We start from the raw sequence: 16735 nt of genomic DNA on the forward strand, positions 1-16735 counted from the left end.
CTTTGTGACACATTTGACGTCAAATGAGCGCTTCTTCCATCGCATTTACTTTGAAGCAATTAATGGATCGATTAAAAAAAATGACAAAACGTTTGTACTCATAAAGCTCCATATTCTCATAGAAATGCAATTAATGTCTTTCTGTAATTTTCACACTTAGCAAAGTCATCCGGCGGGCCGAGCTGGACCCCCTGGCGGGCTGGATCCGGCCCACGGGCCGTATGTTTGACACCTCTGGTCTAGAGAACGTGATATGGAGAAGGCAGAGAGCGTGAGTGTCTGCACATAAGAAAACGTCAAGGTACACCAAAGAGTCAAATGCAGAAGTGCTTCTACTGAGGACTGATGGTGCAACCAAAGGGCTAAGCTACATGCAGTGTCCAAAATGTTATATCCAATAGATAACCTATTTTTCTGTTTGGATTTCTATCAATCGTGAATTACTTGTGCATTTAAGAATTAAAAAACTAAAACTAAAAAAAAACTAAAAACATCATACAGCAATATCTGTGTTGGATTCAGGGTAAGTTGTGACATATCAAAACATTGTGTGCCGTGTGGGCCCATGTGGTTTGCAGAAGACATCTGAAGGCAGGAATGCTGTCTATGAGGGCCTCAAGGGTAGTGGGTGATTGGTCAAAGGTGGCATTTGTTGGTATTTGGACTGTCAACATCCAATATGTCTGGAGTTATAATGTCAACATAGACTACAAAACTGGTTCACTCAAACTATTTGCTGAGTCAATGTACATGCACAAGGATGTATACAATAAAAATATATGTTCAACTCTTAGCTTTCATAGACGCATTCTTTGTCATAACTTTCTGAAACCTAAACTGTACAGTGTTCATGTTGATTCATTTGAATTCAGTGTCACTGCCCATTGATGTCAACACGGCTCTTAGTGTAACATGGTCATGGCTCTATTGGTATCCAACAACAACTTTATTGGACCCAAAAATAAGACAAGAGGAATCATGGCTTGAACAATGTTGTTATGTTTGTTCGTTAAGGTCTTCCGTGGTGCACAAGATATCCCAGGAGTGTCGGCTGACATACCCTGAAGATCAGTTTCCCCTGTCCCTGTTTATGCATGTCAACATGCCAACTCTGGCACTGGTAGAGACACTGGATAAGGCTGTGGGAACCTGTGTGAGCGCTCAACCTAATCATCCCATTGCAGTCGATCTAAAAATCTCTGCAGGAAAAAAAAACAATGCTTCTATCTGCACCAGTTGCATATGACCGACAAAGAAATTGAAAGAAGCATCACTGTCAGTTACCTGTGGTCTTGTGATAGTCCAGGCTCTTTTCCAGTGCATAATTGTGTCGAATGCTCAACATCTTTTTTTTGACATGTTTAAGCATCTTAAACATCATCTTAAACTGTTTTAAATGCTGTATTTCAGAAGGTTCACTTCTGCACATGTAGACGATTATGTCTTTGCATGTCTTCATGTGTTCAAGCTTGAATTTGAACCCCTGAAATTCAAGTTCAACACGGGCCCTGCGGCAGCCCGGCTCCTGGGTCAGAGGTCAGGCTGATGACTTCAACGGAACATCCAGGGGGGAGGCTCTAAATTTACACGCCATCCAAATTGCCTGTGCTATTAATAGTTAGAGGACTGCTGCGTGGCATGCACCCGCTCCCTCCGAGTGTGTGAACATGGGACATGAAAAAACAGAGGAGTCTGACCTGAACTGGCCACTACCTCTGACCACTCATTTAGTGTTGATGGGGCAAGGGTTTCACTATGTGGGGGGTAGCCCGGGTAATGGTTTATGTTTTGTGCATCAAATGGATTTACTGCTTCATTCAGACTGCAGAAAGTTCAGCGTTGCAATTATTGAAATCTTAGAATTAATTTGACGGCAACAGTTGCTCAGTCACTGCTTCATAGATCAAGGGCCAAATACGCCTGAAAAACAACACTGAAAAACCCCAGATTGCCTCTAACAGTGTTTATTATCATAAAAATCATTCAAGATTTTTAATGTCGCAGCATGACCATAATTTCTACAAATCATTGCAAGTTTAACTGCTTGCATTGTATCTATGAAGTGCTGATGAATCCTCTTCCTAATCATAATTATCGAACCAAAGAGAGTGCAGCCATGCTGGCAACTTGTACAGGGGATGTGTGAGCTAAAAGCTAGTCAGTATATGAACATGCGCATGTAATAGAGCCAGAATATCTGCAGGTTTTGCTGTCTGTGTTTGCACTCTTATAATATTTGGTCATTTGCCCACTAAATAAAAGGTCTGCTTTCCCAGATGGGAATGTCATTGGTTTTGCACTTTTACATTTTGTCTTGGTCCAAAGCACACCTACTGGACATGCTGAAGTATTGACCAAAATAGGTCTCTGAAGTCAGGTGACCAACAGTAGGATGTATCTTCTTGTCTATCTGGTAGATATTTTGATATTTCATGAGTGAAAACTTTGAAATGCTGATGACTCTGCAGGAAAAGTCAAGGGATCACCAAAGCCATTCAAGTCAATCGCTTCAAAAGCTGTTGAGTTATTTAAGTGTATATTATATCGGTAGACAATCTGTGTGTTATCCAAAGGCTACACGACTTGCTTGAATTTCTTGAAGGTATTTCACCTCATACAAAAGGCTTCTTCAGTTCTAACTGGCTGGAGGAATCCGTCCCTGGCCGGGTCTGGGATGTGAAATGTTTTCAAGAAACTCAAGCAGGTCCAGTTGCCTCTGGACAACACTTTGATTGGCCGTGACCTGTATGATTGCAGATCTTCACAGATAAAGTGATGGACCAACCAACTGACAGACTTGGCTAAACTATGAGTGTTGACTGAGTGACTTGTTCAGTGACCCCTGACAGATAACAAGCCACTGAGGCCCAAAGTTTTGTATCTCTGGAACATCTGCTACAGATTGTCAGCTGGGGATGAGAATGGTTTTACAAACAACTGGTGCCAAAAATGATAATTGCAGTTCCACCCCTGATACAGTTCCGCCTCATCCCTGACTGCGGTACATAAGATACATACCATACTTTAGTCTAACTGCATGGGCCTCGCCTGTAACAGCAGAAGTTAACAGGCCACTGTTGAATCAAATCTGGACTCAAAATTCCCTCATTCATTCACCCACTTCTCTTTAGATCTATGCAAAAAGGTGTGGTGCTGTTATTGCTTGTAATACACTGTGTGGATTTGCACATACTGTATATTATAAAAACTCTACTCATCATTATCACAAGCAACTATTTCGGGAAAAGATTCAAGGAATCAGATGGTCCTTTCTTCAAGGAAGGCTCAAGTGGCTTCAGAGGCAAACACTTAAACAGCGGATCCCGTTGCATGCAAAACTATTCACTTCAGCTGACAAACTTTTCCATCTTCATGTCTGGATCTTCAATTTACCGTTTCCTTTTTTTTCTTCTGCAGGATATTCAATACCGACAACTTCTCCTCTGACTGCCTGAGAGTCAGAGGGGGAAAGTTTCCATGCGGCCCCAGTGCCCGCTCTTGGCGGGACAATCCCACTGTAGACTGAACTGTTTCCGTCAATCCACCTCTGCTGTTTGAGCACTCCCTCCTGCACCCTCACTTTCTCCCTTTTTGTAGTCTCACAGACACTTTCCACTGCCCCAGACCTGAACCTCCTCCACTTTGCTCTCGCTCTATCTCTGTTTCTCTTTCTCACTCTCTCTCTCTATCTCTCACACACTCTCTCTCACATACACACACAGAAAAATAGTGCAACTCTAATATTTAATTGTAAATACAGTAACCTGTCTGCAGTGTCTGAATTAAAATTATTTGTAATTAATTGTTGCTGGATCTCAAAATTAACCAAACTTATCCAACTTAGTATAGGTGTCACTGTTCCACGTGAGAGGTTATGTGTATGAGTGCATGTTTGCATGTGCATGAGTGTGTGTAGTGTAGCCATAAAGGCCAACGCAGTAAAGTGGCCACCCCATTAACCAGAATATGACCAAACTATAAATAAAAAGAACAGCAACATCTATTTCCACTATGAGCAAATTTTAGCAGAAGAGCGATCACAAGGTTTTCGCTTGTTCATTTCAAATGCAATAAAACCTCATTAATCCAATTTGCATTCCTACAGCTAACAGTGAAATTAGATAATATTATTAACTTTTATTTTCCATAAAAGAGCCCAACTATGTACATTAACAAACAGGCTTGAATCACATCTATAAATGGCAGAGTTGGATAACAGTGTGAGACCAGACCTTTGGCTGAAGGTTGCAACAGTTCATGTTGCAGGCCCCCTATGCTCCCTCTAGACCTAGCCTGGTCTGCACTGGCTGGAGCTTTGCTAAACATTGGCACCCTGACTGAGGTAATGGGCATAGCTTCTGCTACTGCACTCAGAGCACCCTCTAGGTCCCAGGCCAAGAGAGAGATAGGGGTTGTAAATTTTACAAATGTAGACACACAGGGAAATGCCCCTCTGCGAGATACAGAAGTGATAGATAATCCACTGTGCACTGAAATAATAACACAGTTTTCTTCCTTTAATCATACGCACCAGTGTTCAAGTTTACTAATATATGAATTTGTTAATATACAGATGAATTAAAAAGACATTATTTCAGAAAAATTAACATAAGCGCATATATGTATTTACATAGTCAGAGTCAGATTAAGCAGTAAATTGGCCTGGGGGCAAAAACTGAACTATGTTACCAACCTAAATTGTGTTTAAATTAACTAGGACTACAAGTATTGATTAGTCAATTATTACACAATTAATTTACTCAAGAATATTTACCGCATGAGCTCAATATCAGCTAGAATATTAAAGCTATTAAAAGTAGATATTACCCACAGGAAATCTCAACAGGACAATCTCTCAAGATTAGGCACAAAAATGATCACATCTCTGCTGTCAGATATGTAGTAATGGCACAAAAAGCCCCAAAATGTGGAGCTGCTTTGAGCCTTTTCATTTAACATAATTTATATTGATGAGTTACCACTTATTTATTGCCACACAAGTAAGCACATTCACATGCTGCTGCAGGGACAACAATTATGAAAGAGGGACTTTTTATTCCTGTCTGACCCATTGATTTAACACAGCATTAATTACTAAGGAGAAAGCACTCTGCCGTATAATAACGATAACCCAATGTTACTGAAAGATTTGCGAATTATAGCCCATACTCTATTAAACACTCTGAGTGTATGAATCTGTTATTGTATGAATGGATATTCAAATTCGATTTAAGTTGATAATAAATTTTATTGAACACTAATGTTCTGCTGTGTAATACGCAGTGGCCAGTGTACATTACAGTATATGTTTTGAAAGTAACCTTCTCACCACCTTTACGACTCTCCAGTACACTCACATATCAGATGTCAGATGAACCCGCTCCAACGCAACAAACAAGTAAACAACCAGTGAACTCAGGGATAGTGAACATTTATTTTTCTTGAGGAGAAAAACTCATTTGGACAACTGAAGGGTTTAAAGGACATTCTGTGTGACAAAAGGCCTGTGTCACCAGTTAAACATGACAACAACATATAAATAAAAAGCCTAACTGCCCTCCAGCACCATGCACACACACATGCACCCACTCCATCTTAACTGATGGAAACTTCCCTCCCAGGCACAGTGTGGGTTGACAGTGTGGTTCATTTCCTGCCAGGTCTCGAACCATCTGAGCCAAGGACTCATGTTCCACTCAAGGGGGCCTTCAATCATTCTTACCCTTGCTGCAGGCACATTGTAGTGTGTTGTGAGGTGAGACGCCGGGGCACAGGGTCTGAAGCAGAGATGGGACGAGATCTCCCTCTGCTGATGCCTCACCACATGTGCCCTCAAAAAATACTCACAGCAATGACATTCCCAAAATGCAAAGACACTTAGCTTTGAGTTTTGTAATCTGAAGAGATTAAAGATTCTTGTCCAACTCGGTAACATATGTTGATGTGAAAATTAAAGCTAATTTTCAGATTCACAACTAAGCAGTTTCAGTCAATTATTCATCTTAAAGGCATTTATAAAATTAGCACTATTCAAAATGTATGTGTGCATGTATAAATGTATATTTTCCCCCCCCCATGTAGTTAGATATATTGTGTTTGTGCAGAAAAATGTTTTATGCACGTGTGTGGATCTCAAATCTCAAAATTTGGCTACTTAAATTGAGTGAGCTCAACTAGAAGTAGCCTACTTTGACCAGTTTTGATAAAATATGGAGCAATTCGGTGTGGGAAACATCCCGGAGAACCACTGGACCTACACTGATTTCAAAGTTATATCAAGACTTGTTTATATCAACCTCCCAGCCTGTACTTGTAATTGTTTTATAGAACTGTATTTCATCCATTTTAATTAGGCTACCTTTTCAAACTAGCCATGACCGTTACACATAATTTTGTAATTATTGCGACCCATCTTTCAGCTCATCTAAATCTGAAAATGATGGGCTAAACTGTGGCTTAGTGTTTTCTATGTTAGTATGTCTTACTGTTGTTTTTTTTTCATTTCTTTGTTTTGAAATATGACATTGTAATTAAGGGTCGACCACAATAATCTCTTGATTATTGAGTGAATAAGTATCTTATCAAAATCCCGTTGAGCTGTTGTTGTTTCTTTTAAACACAATTTGAAGATGAACATGATAGGCTTGGAGACCTACTTCTCGGATGTCTCAAAAACCTCCCGACTTTCCGAGTGGGGGAAATCCCAGCTCTGCAGGCGTTCAGGTGATTTCTCCCACTCGGAGGTCGGAACTTTCCCCACTTCCCAGTTGCTCTTGAACGCACCATAAACATTGTGGGATATTTGTTTACTGTGTCCGGGAGTACGAAGAGATAAAGGTCAGATTAAGGTAACTTAGAAACGGGAAAAACAAGCTGCACTTGCCCCCAGAATACACTCCCAAGCATTGGACTAACTAACGTCAACATGTCCATGCTGCAGACTTCTGAACTTTTACTTCAAGGGCAGGGAAGAAGTCCAATGCGCCTGCGCGTTGTATCATCCCGGAAGTACGTCAACGCACGTGTAGCATTTGACAACCTTGAAAAAACAACAACTACAAAACACCAAGCTAGCAGCTTCTGTCTGCCAGCAAAACCGTCCCAGCAATGCCAGTAACACGAGTGTTGTAAGTATCAAGTGTTTTATTATTTCCTGCGTGACAAACGTGGTCGCTGTTTATTAAAATCGACGTGAGTCACTTTTGCTTGCAGCTTGGTAACCTGGCAAACCCAGCTCATGTTAGTTCGCCTCTGGGCTTCCCAAGTGCCCTGTGTTATCTGATAGTTGCTCTTAGCAAAATTATGGTTTTCCTAGTTGATTCATTTTCAGTGCGTTTTAAGCAGTGGCTGTTTATTTTCACCGTGAACTGTAAAACAACTCCGCGGTACAAAAGACCGTAGCTATGCTAAAAACAAACTGCCGTCAACGTGCAGCCAGAGTCGTAAAAACGTGTTTTTCCATAAGTTGATCAAATGTCTTCATCGATAGCATTTGCATGCGTTAGAGATTGTATATCTGTCGGTATTTATGCCTTTTTTTTTTTTTGTCAAATCGTGGGAGGTGCTGCTGTGACATATGAAATGTAAGATGATCAGGCAAATCGTGGAAGCACATAATCTGAAAACCAAATCATTTGGAGGTAAATAAAAATGTAAAAGCAGGTCATTGTAATGGTGCCAATTCTTCTTCCAGATACTTTTGGGGAAAAAGCTCAGGTTTATACTCCTCTGTGCACGTCCTAAAGCAGCAGCTGTTTCTAGTAAATGCAAGTAAAGTTGCAGCCACTCAGTCGTGCCTGGATTACCTGTGCAGCTCTTAATGCCGTAGCTGTTGTTAGTGAAATACTCCAGGGTGTCTGGGAATGAAACCGTGTGCACCAGAGCAGTCAGCCTCTTTTGTCTCCCCTCAGGCACCCTCTTTACCAGCTGGGCAACCCGCAGCTGAGGATCTTCAGACCCAACTGGTTCCTGACTCTGGTGAGGCCAGGAAAAGAGCAGCCTCCTGACACGGTCCAGTTTCGTGTTCCAATGGAGTAAGTCTTTGTTTGTATTTGGCAGCAAAGGAAACACAAAATTTAGATTTCTCTTCTACTGTTATGTAATCCCCTAATTTTAGATGTCAGGTTGTGTTATATTGCTGTTAAAAGTATTCCTATTTGGGATGGCAATTCAGAGCTGATTCCTGTTTCAAGTTTTTTTTTTTTTTTTTTTTTTTAGACTAATAGTTGGCAATATTTGCAATTAATGTGATGTTTTAATAGCTTACAGGTGAGTGCTCCTAATTTACGCTTTAGGGGTACGCTTTTCCTATGCTCTTTACCAAGCACTAAGAACTTGACTGAGGTGTAGTGGCTGATTGGCACCGAGCATGTTTCAGTGATTACAACCTTATTTTATATGTAATAAGTTTGGGAAGTCCACCGTTATGTGATGTAAGCAGTATCTACTGTAGGACTATACATCTATTGCCTTAAATTATCACAACATCTTCAGGTAAGTGGACTGTACTACGGTCAGAGCAAAAAGCATCAGTACTCTCTCTGCTAAACCGTCTGAATTGAAATTTTAAGCATTTTTCTCTTTTTCCCTGAAAGATAGACATGGACTCTGAATCTTACTTTTGCCTCCTTTTATTGCCGAGCACCTCCTTGCACAGAGGTTGATAGCTGTTTATTTTTCTTTGATTAGAAAAACGTAAATGAAAAGCAGATTGTTTGCAGATCCTGTTGGTCTCCAACGTGTAACTTTTTCTACAATCGTAAATGTGTTTGTGACACAAGGGAGGAAAAATAATAACGTGTTTGCAGATTAATGGGACTGAAAATTGTTTGCCTCAACTTGTGTTTTGCTATTCTAATGCCTCTATTTTCTTCTTATGTAACTCACCAAGATGCACAATTAGTGCCTTGCGTCTTTGTTATATAATGCACGACACCAATGGTGTTGATGTCGATGTGTAAGAGAGCCAGTAAGTAATTTCATCATTTGATTGCCCTGTTAATACGTAATACTGCTTGATATAAATGTTTTCTTACTGTGTCATGGGAATTCCCACCCCTATCAGCCTCTATTCACGTCTGTCTTTAATTTTCAACATATCATTTTTCAGACCAAATTTGGCAAATTCCTGATTTCTTCAATTGATTGTTAATAATAATTACCCAAATGTCAAATCAGATATGTCGCATTTGATGGTAGCTAATTTCATGCCCTGGTACAGATTTATTTATAGTTTTTTTTCAAATTGTTTTTCCTTTTTTCTCTGGAAGTCTGAACATATTAATCCCCAATACTTTTTCAGAACAAAAATATATAATAAGCTTTTACCCTGCATGGGCTGTAAATTCATTGTAGGTTGTCACTTTTGTTAGACTGTAGTAGTCTGAGTTGAACCTATGATACTATGAACATATGTTTCATGTTTAAGGCTGTGATCATTTGTTTTTACTGGCACTGTACCGATGTTACTCGACCAAGAAAAATGAACCTGGAGTTGGGCACCATGACCACCAGGTGGTGTGACAGCCTCAAGAATGTCAGTACCAGTAGTCAAGACAGTTCGTACCACCTTATGGTTGTTTTTAATGAGCTCAGTTGCAAAGATGACTTGCAAAAGGCTGTCCTAGGGAGTGATGTGGGAGGTAAGGTCAAAAGTGCTTTTGTTATGCTCTGCAGTGGAGGTTCAGCCCAGGTCATAGACAGCAAGAGGTCAAACAGCAGAGCAGACAGTATTAACGTCTACACAGAAAATAAAATAAAAAATGTAGTTGATCATTCTCCAAAGCTCGTGTCTAATAGATTAATGCTATATATTACATCGCTTAACTACATCCTAATTTTGCACGACAACGTTGCTTGGTTTTCCTCACCAAACATATTTTGGCCTTAGTTTGGTGGGTTTTGATGATGCATATTGTGTCATAAAATGCAACAGGAGGTCCTTACTAGTCAGCATGTAGTAGCGATGAGCTGATTTTGACTACCTCTGCGAGCCAAGGTCACTGAGGTTAGCAGTGCTCCTCAGGCGATGAGAGGCCAAGAGCCCACACTGGGGAGAAAAATTGAAGTTTGAGGCAGATCATCTATGTGTCTCTGGTGGGGTTTAGTCCATAATCTGTTCATCCAGGTGCCTGGCCTCCCACTCTGATTCTTGCCTCTTCTCTGCCAAACTCCTAGGGTGCTTATGTAATTGTGTGTGTGTGTGTGTGTGTGTGTGTGTGTGTGTGTGTGTGTGTGTGTGTGTGTGTGTGTGTGTGTGTGTGTGTGTATATATATATGAGTGTGCGTGCATGCTCTTCAGTGTGGGTGAGTCAGTTTGTGAGAATGGTGTGTTTCTTTGTGTATATATGCACAAAAGTGGGTAAATGCAGGGTGCGTGTGTGTTTATAAGGGTGTGTAAGGGTTTTTATTCTTGCAGTCTTTGATGCCTGCGAGAGGTGCATGGCTGATTGATACGCTGCTGGGACCACAGTATGCGCTTTAAACAGTTATTTTCTTTTACTTTTCATACAAACAATGTAGTAAATGGGCTTACAAAGAGAGACAATGACACAAAGCAAATATGACGCCCCCTCGCAGCTTATTGATAAGTCAGAGTCGTTATGGCAGTGAAAGCTGTTGTAGTTGTGATTCTCCAGGGTAGGTGGTGTAAGCGTGGGTAAATTGTAGAGCCAAGCAGCTGTTACTGAGAAGTGATAATGTTGGCGTTCTCAGGGCAATAACACAAGGTGGCCTTTATCTCGGTGACACCTGGGAGCTAGATAGCCATAGTTGTTTCTCATGTTCTCGATTTTTTTTTTTTCTAGTTTATTTTTTGCGGTATCACTCACTAGCTAGCTCTGTCCTCTCCCTCTGTCCCACCCTGGACTCTTCTGTTTATTGTGCTTTTCTTAAACGCTTTGCTACGTGTCCAAAACCAATCCCTCTTTGGCACTTGTTGTTTGAGACACCTGGGCTGTGTTCTCTCGTAATTCTCTCTGTGCCTGCTAGAGGGAAGTATTTGTTTGTCTTTTTGATTGTTCTCGAACCTTTTGTGCTATGCAAGTATTTCCTCTCTGCTCTAGAACATCATCAAATTTCTAAGTTTACACCCACAAACACCTCTTGTACCTCACCTGGCATGGCTAGGGGCCAGTACACACACACACACACACACACACACACACACACACACACACACACACACACACAAAGAAAAGAAAAGAAACCACTATTGAATGTTGTATTCAGTCTACGACTCAGTCACATTTCATGCTATGCGGACTAATAACTATGAAACCAGACCATGCTGCGGTTTCTCACTGTAATCAGACTTGAACAAACTGACCTGGTTACACAGCAGCTCACAATATCTTTCCACTCTGACAACAGTTCAGTACCTGTTAGATCAAACAATGTTATGATCACCATGGCAGACACTCACTGTCTCTGTCCACCTATTCCACTTGATAAACACATGTTGGAAACTGGGTAATTTTTCCACGCTAATTAACCTCAGTTAATGTCATATGAAGTCATTCAGCCAGCCAGTAGATGAGTGTAACTAACTTTACTGACCCGTCTCTTTTTGAGGAGTGTAGTGACGCCTGATGACCTGGTCTTTGATCTATTTCTGTTCTATTGTCAGACCAAAACCTGAACAATAAATCTAATCCTTCACACGCTGCTCTTATACTCTCAACTTCTCAACTGTCTCTTCTCTCCCTAAGTCTCAGGTTCCTCAATGGCTTTCCTTCTAAACAAAGTCTGCTATTATGATCTTGATACTTTAGTGTTGAGCAACTTCTGTGCATGTATTGTCTGTGTAGATGGGAGATTTAAAGTAGAGAGTGTGCGTATCTCAACCCAAACCTGACAATGGGCAGTCCGACAATGAGGAGCGGCTTTCTTTTGCCTTTCATCTGCTCAGAAAACAACTCTCCTCTTTCATTCTCACCACTAAGCCACTCTGACACAATGTACTTTGATGTTATGTGTGTGTGCGCGCGTGTATGTGTGTGTATGGACTGTTTGGTGCACCTTCGATGCATGCCCGATGGTCTGCTTTTAAAGCTTACACGTGAAGTCTGCTAGGCTCATTGGAACACACATTACAGGTCAAAGGGACAATTCACTTGCCAGGCTGGCAAGGAGGCATCAGGTTCTGGTGGCCAAAACTGGAAATTTGGTTGCCATATTTAGTCACCTTGCAAGTGTCAATCACAAAGTTCAAAGACGTGCACAGACCAGGGTGAAGTTTTAACCCTTGTGAGTAGGTATTCGAAGTAACGGTACTTGATCAACATTAGCACCTGAGTTACAAGCGTTTTTGTGACCACTGGTCGTGCTTTTTTCCTGTATTTGGTATTTATAGCATAATGATATTTTCCACTTGTACCAGTACATTATTTTGCAGTATTAGCTGATGCAAGAACCATTCAGACAGTGAATTCTATCAACAAATGAATATGTCAACTTTTTTCGGCAGGCAAAATAAAGAACATAAGCAACACAAGATAATTTACAGCAAAAAGAAACCAGATAGTTTGAATTTCACGAGATTCCTCTAAACTGCAGTAAGTTGCCTCCAACTCTCCATCACCTCTGAGCTGCTGCATCCTCTTCTTTTCCATTTCCTGGTAATTCTTATAGTTAATCTGCCAACCAAAAAGGCACTATAAAAAGATCCAAAGTAGATGCAGCCCATTTTCTATCAAACAAGGAGCCACATTAAAAGCCTTCCAGTGGTTTGCCAAGTTAAGTTACTAAAACAAGCAACCTTTCTAAGAAGGATTCATGGTTACCACAAGAAGCATGATGGTCAATGAATCATCCTTATACAAAAGCAAAGTTCATCTTCAATCAAGTAAGAGATGACAAGAGTAACCCCCCCATTCCTCGGATCAAATGTTGTTACAGCGCTTACAAATTTACAATGACTGGCATGGAATTTAGTTTATACCGTGAAGTGCACACATCATTCTTGAAGCATGAATCACCACGATGATTTGATGAAATCTAAGCTACCAGATCAACATCTTGTTTCGCACAACATTTATTCAGTTGCCCACTTTCCCACTGTTAAACCAGTTGTTTTGCAGTTAAAACCATCTCCATAATTTTGTCCCCTCACTCTGTGAAATTAGGTCAGTTTTGGGTTATACCTGTGGGTGCAGACGTATACACTGAGCAAAACCTGTGCAGTCCCCCCAGAATTATCAGAGTTGTGGTTGTTGTGATAAAAAAATGCTTAATTTTACAGGTATTTGTTTTTAAAATTGTTATGCAATTTGTGAAGTTTTATGCAATTGTTTGGTGTAAAAGTTTATGAAACTGCAAAAAATGCTGGTCGATGAAAAAGTTGTGATTTTATTTATTTTTCAACTACTACCTAATGAAGTAAAATTCACACCGTGTATTCCTATGTACTTCCTATGAAGTCACAGTAGCCGGAAATATTTTAATTCTCATCTTTTACAAATTTTCCAAACTTGAAAAAACATGGTTCAAAGTCATGACAAATTTCAGTCATAATTGATGTAGCTTTACAGAACCGACAATTTCTGTGAAAATAAAACCTTTAAATGCTTTTTTAAAACCAATTCAACTCATAATGTGTGAACAAAAAATGTATTTGCAAAATACAACTGTAAGGGTTTATGAATGTATAAAAGTACAGGTCAATGTCTATCTCCTCTCCCAATCCAAACTTCAATACCCTAATTCTCTTGATAAGACCACATTTTACATGAACTTCATCACTTCATGTTTTGCTGTTCCGGTCAACTGGTATGTGGTTTGTTTCGATGATGGGAGGAGAGGTTGAGGAGAAAGCTTACTTTGTGCCGTAATGCCTTCAGCAGAATTATTTATTGACTGCTTTTCATGTGGAGAAATTGCAGGCATTTTGCAAAATGGCAAAATCCTGGAAATATTGCAGTGATTGGTTGAATTCCCATTAATTATTGTGATTGCAAGATTATGGTTTCCTGGAGGGATGCTTGTAGCCCTCGTGTTTATTCATACAAATTTAAGACTTTTCTTTAAAACAAAATAAAGATATCTTTTGACCCGGGAGTCCGTTTTTGAGTAAAACCTTAAGCAGGGCATTTGTGCTGTTTAAAACTAGCTGACATGCCATACAACTGCAACATTTCTGGTTTCGTGACCAGCGTACGATCGCTGTTGTATGTCATGCCTCCTTCTCTTGCCCTTCGTTTCTTGTCTTTCTCTTCAGAGAATAAAAGCAAGAAAAAAAATGAACAAGAATATTTTTGGGCATTTAGGATAGTCAGTACGTACGGAGAAAGGGAAGATGACATTCATTAAGTCATCAACTGTTCATCAAACTGAGTGATGCATTTTCGTGGTTGCATATTACAAGACTGGGGCGTCAAAGTCTTTTGTTTTAACAACATTTATAAAGAAGGATTTCAGTATCCCCAAATATTCATGCAAAAATCCAGATATGCAAAATCTGTTCCAGTCAATATTTGTTGTTGTTTATATTTATAACAGAGGGACGGCCCCTTTACCTGGGAGATGTTATTTTGGCACCAGCACATTAATAGATAAATAATCTCTGAGCTTTGAAAATCCATTATTGTCAAACACTGTTAAAGCTGCCTGTCCTGCCTTTAACTTTTCCAATGGCGCCCTTTCACCTACTTCTCTTCACAGGTGTAAATGGACCACCTTAAACTACTTGAACTGATACTCATAATCTTTTTGGTTCAGTGTGAGTTAACCCACATTTAAGAATAGGAACTATCCAGGAGCATGTAGATTCATTGCAGGGGTGGGATTACATTTGAAAGCAGCTGATAGAGGTGTGCAGTTTAATCTGCAGATTGATGAATCTGCTATATTGTCGCACACAAACAACTATGTCACAGTGGCGCACGATAAAGGCATCAAGTTTACCCTTTTTTATTTCACCCATGCCTGCATCCCTTTCTTTAAACGCCTCTGGATTTAGGTCTTATATCTCTCTTCTGCACTTCCCTTTGAACAATGCAGAACAATATAACTTTCTAAGATTGTTTTCTGACAATGAAACCAGTGTGCCTGATTTAAACCTGCTTGGCAACAACAGACCATAATTGAACCTAATCCATCGTCTGCGTCATCTGATGCCCTTCTAGGTTTTGTGTTTGGAGTTCTTTCATCATCTTGGCCGAGGAATCTTTGTAGCATGTGTGTTTGCGTATAAATATATACCAGTTGCTGAGGAACGATGCCTTTAGCCTTAGCAGTTGCTGGAGACAGGTTTTCATTCTTCCTGAGAGGCAGAAGTGTGAAAGGTTAGCTTGTGGAGTCAGATGGGTGTTTATACTGGGATGATGATCAGATGCTGCCTGCATCACTGCTGGAGACACCACGCCCTTTGTCTAAGTTTAGCCTTGTTTATGTACACGCTTAACTTGACATTTTCTCCTCAGCTTTCAGCCCAAGGCTTTCTCTCAGACTGGAATCTAGTTTGTAGCTGAGATGGTAGTCATGTATTGACTCAGGTCAGAGAGAAAACAGCTATTTAATGTAACCCCTGTAACTGTAGATCACTGTGTGTGTGTGTGTGTGTGTGTGTGTGTGTGTGTGTGTGTGTGTGTTTTGGGTGATGCTGCTTCTGGAGCAGAGGTAACAAAGTGTACGTGTGTGTGCGTGTGTGTGTGTGTGCGTGCGCGTGTGTGTGCGTGTGTGTGCTCTATGAATGCAGTTCTGTGTCAAAGTTTAAAGCACTTATGAAAAAAATGCTGTTAAGTGTAAATGCTTTCAAAAATAATGCCACAAATAGTTTTTATTCTCAATAAAAAATTATATTTGGTGACCATCCTTTTCCTTTCAAACAGCATGAGGTACACTTTTCAAGGTTCTTGGCAGGTATGTTTTTGCCAAACATCTTTCAGCGCTTCCCATAGTTTTTCTGTGGATTGTAACTCACATCCTGTGTTAATTCATGTAAACCCACACTGACTCGTCGTTGAGATCAGGCGCGCCATCTGTTGTCAGACATCTTGTTCATCTAGTCAATAAATATCGTTCTCTATGAACCTATGGCTAAATAGCTGTTTGTTCAGAGCATTGATTCTCAAATTGTCGGGGCGCGCCCCCCTCTTAAGGGGAACGGAGACATGACAGGGCGCGTGACCGGGTGGAAAATATGTAATGTGAAACTAATGTTTTGACGACTGCAATGTTTTTCACGGCGGAACAATAAACAAACTACCCTCTCACTTTTTGCAACGGTGCTCATTCAATAGGTGTTCCAAATGGAGAAATATTTGTCTTGACAGTCAGTTACCTGGTGCACAGACCATGGCAGGGAAAAGAAAGTGACTGCAGGCACTAATCAAGAGGGTCTCGTGTTATTCACAGAGAATCGCTAACATCAAAGCAGCTTAGCCCTGAACTAAACAAGGACTGATGTTGTCAACGTGGTCAATTTCATAAAAACAAGACCCCTGAGTTCGTGCCTGTTCTCCGATGGGAGCTGAACATTCAGTTGGGCTTGGTCGCAGCAAGGCAGTGTTGTCGGCAGTTTTTGAGCTCAGAGAAGAGATTTGGGTGTTTTAGGAGCACATGTATTAAGTTCCAAGTTTAGTGATGAACAATTTTTTAATAAAACTGGCCTATCTCAGCAATATATTTGGAAAACCTTGGTTTTTTTTTAAATTTAATTTAATTTTTCTCTATTTTTGAAAAATGGATTGATGAAGCAGTCCAGTGACGAATATCACAAAAAGTGGTTTGTTGAAGT

General features: G+C 40.3%; 1 protein-coding gene across 1 annotated transcript in view; it reads left to right on the forward strand.

Moving 5' to 3' along the window:
- Nucleotides 1-6994: 6994 nt before the first annotated feature.
- The window catches only part of mrpl23 (mitochondrial ribosomal protein L23), a 35768-nt gene continuing 26027 nt past the window's right edge, over nt 6995-16735 (forward strand). Inside the window, exons 1-2 of the mRNA XM_069163292.1 lie at nt 6995-7127; nt 7911-8033. Coding sequence (XP_069019393.1) covers nt 7108-7127; nt 7911-8033 — 143 coding nt within the window. The 5' untranslated portion in view covers nt 6995-7107. The remainder of the gene's footprint in view (nt 7128-7910; nt 8034-16735) is intronic.

This window comes from Embiotoca jacksoni, unplaced genomic scaffold, assembly GCF_022577435.1.
Source record: "Embiotoca jacksoni isolate LCO1_2020_lvr unplaced genomic scaffold, fEmbJac1.0.p SCAF_3, whole genome shotgun sequence".
NCBI classification, from domain to species: Eukaryota; Metazoa; Chordata; class Actinopteri; family Embiotocidae; genus Embiotoca; species Embiotoca jacksoni.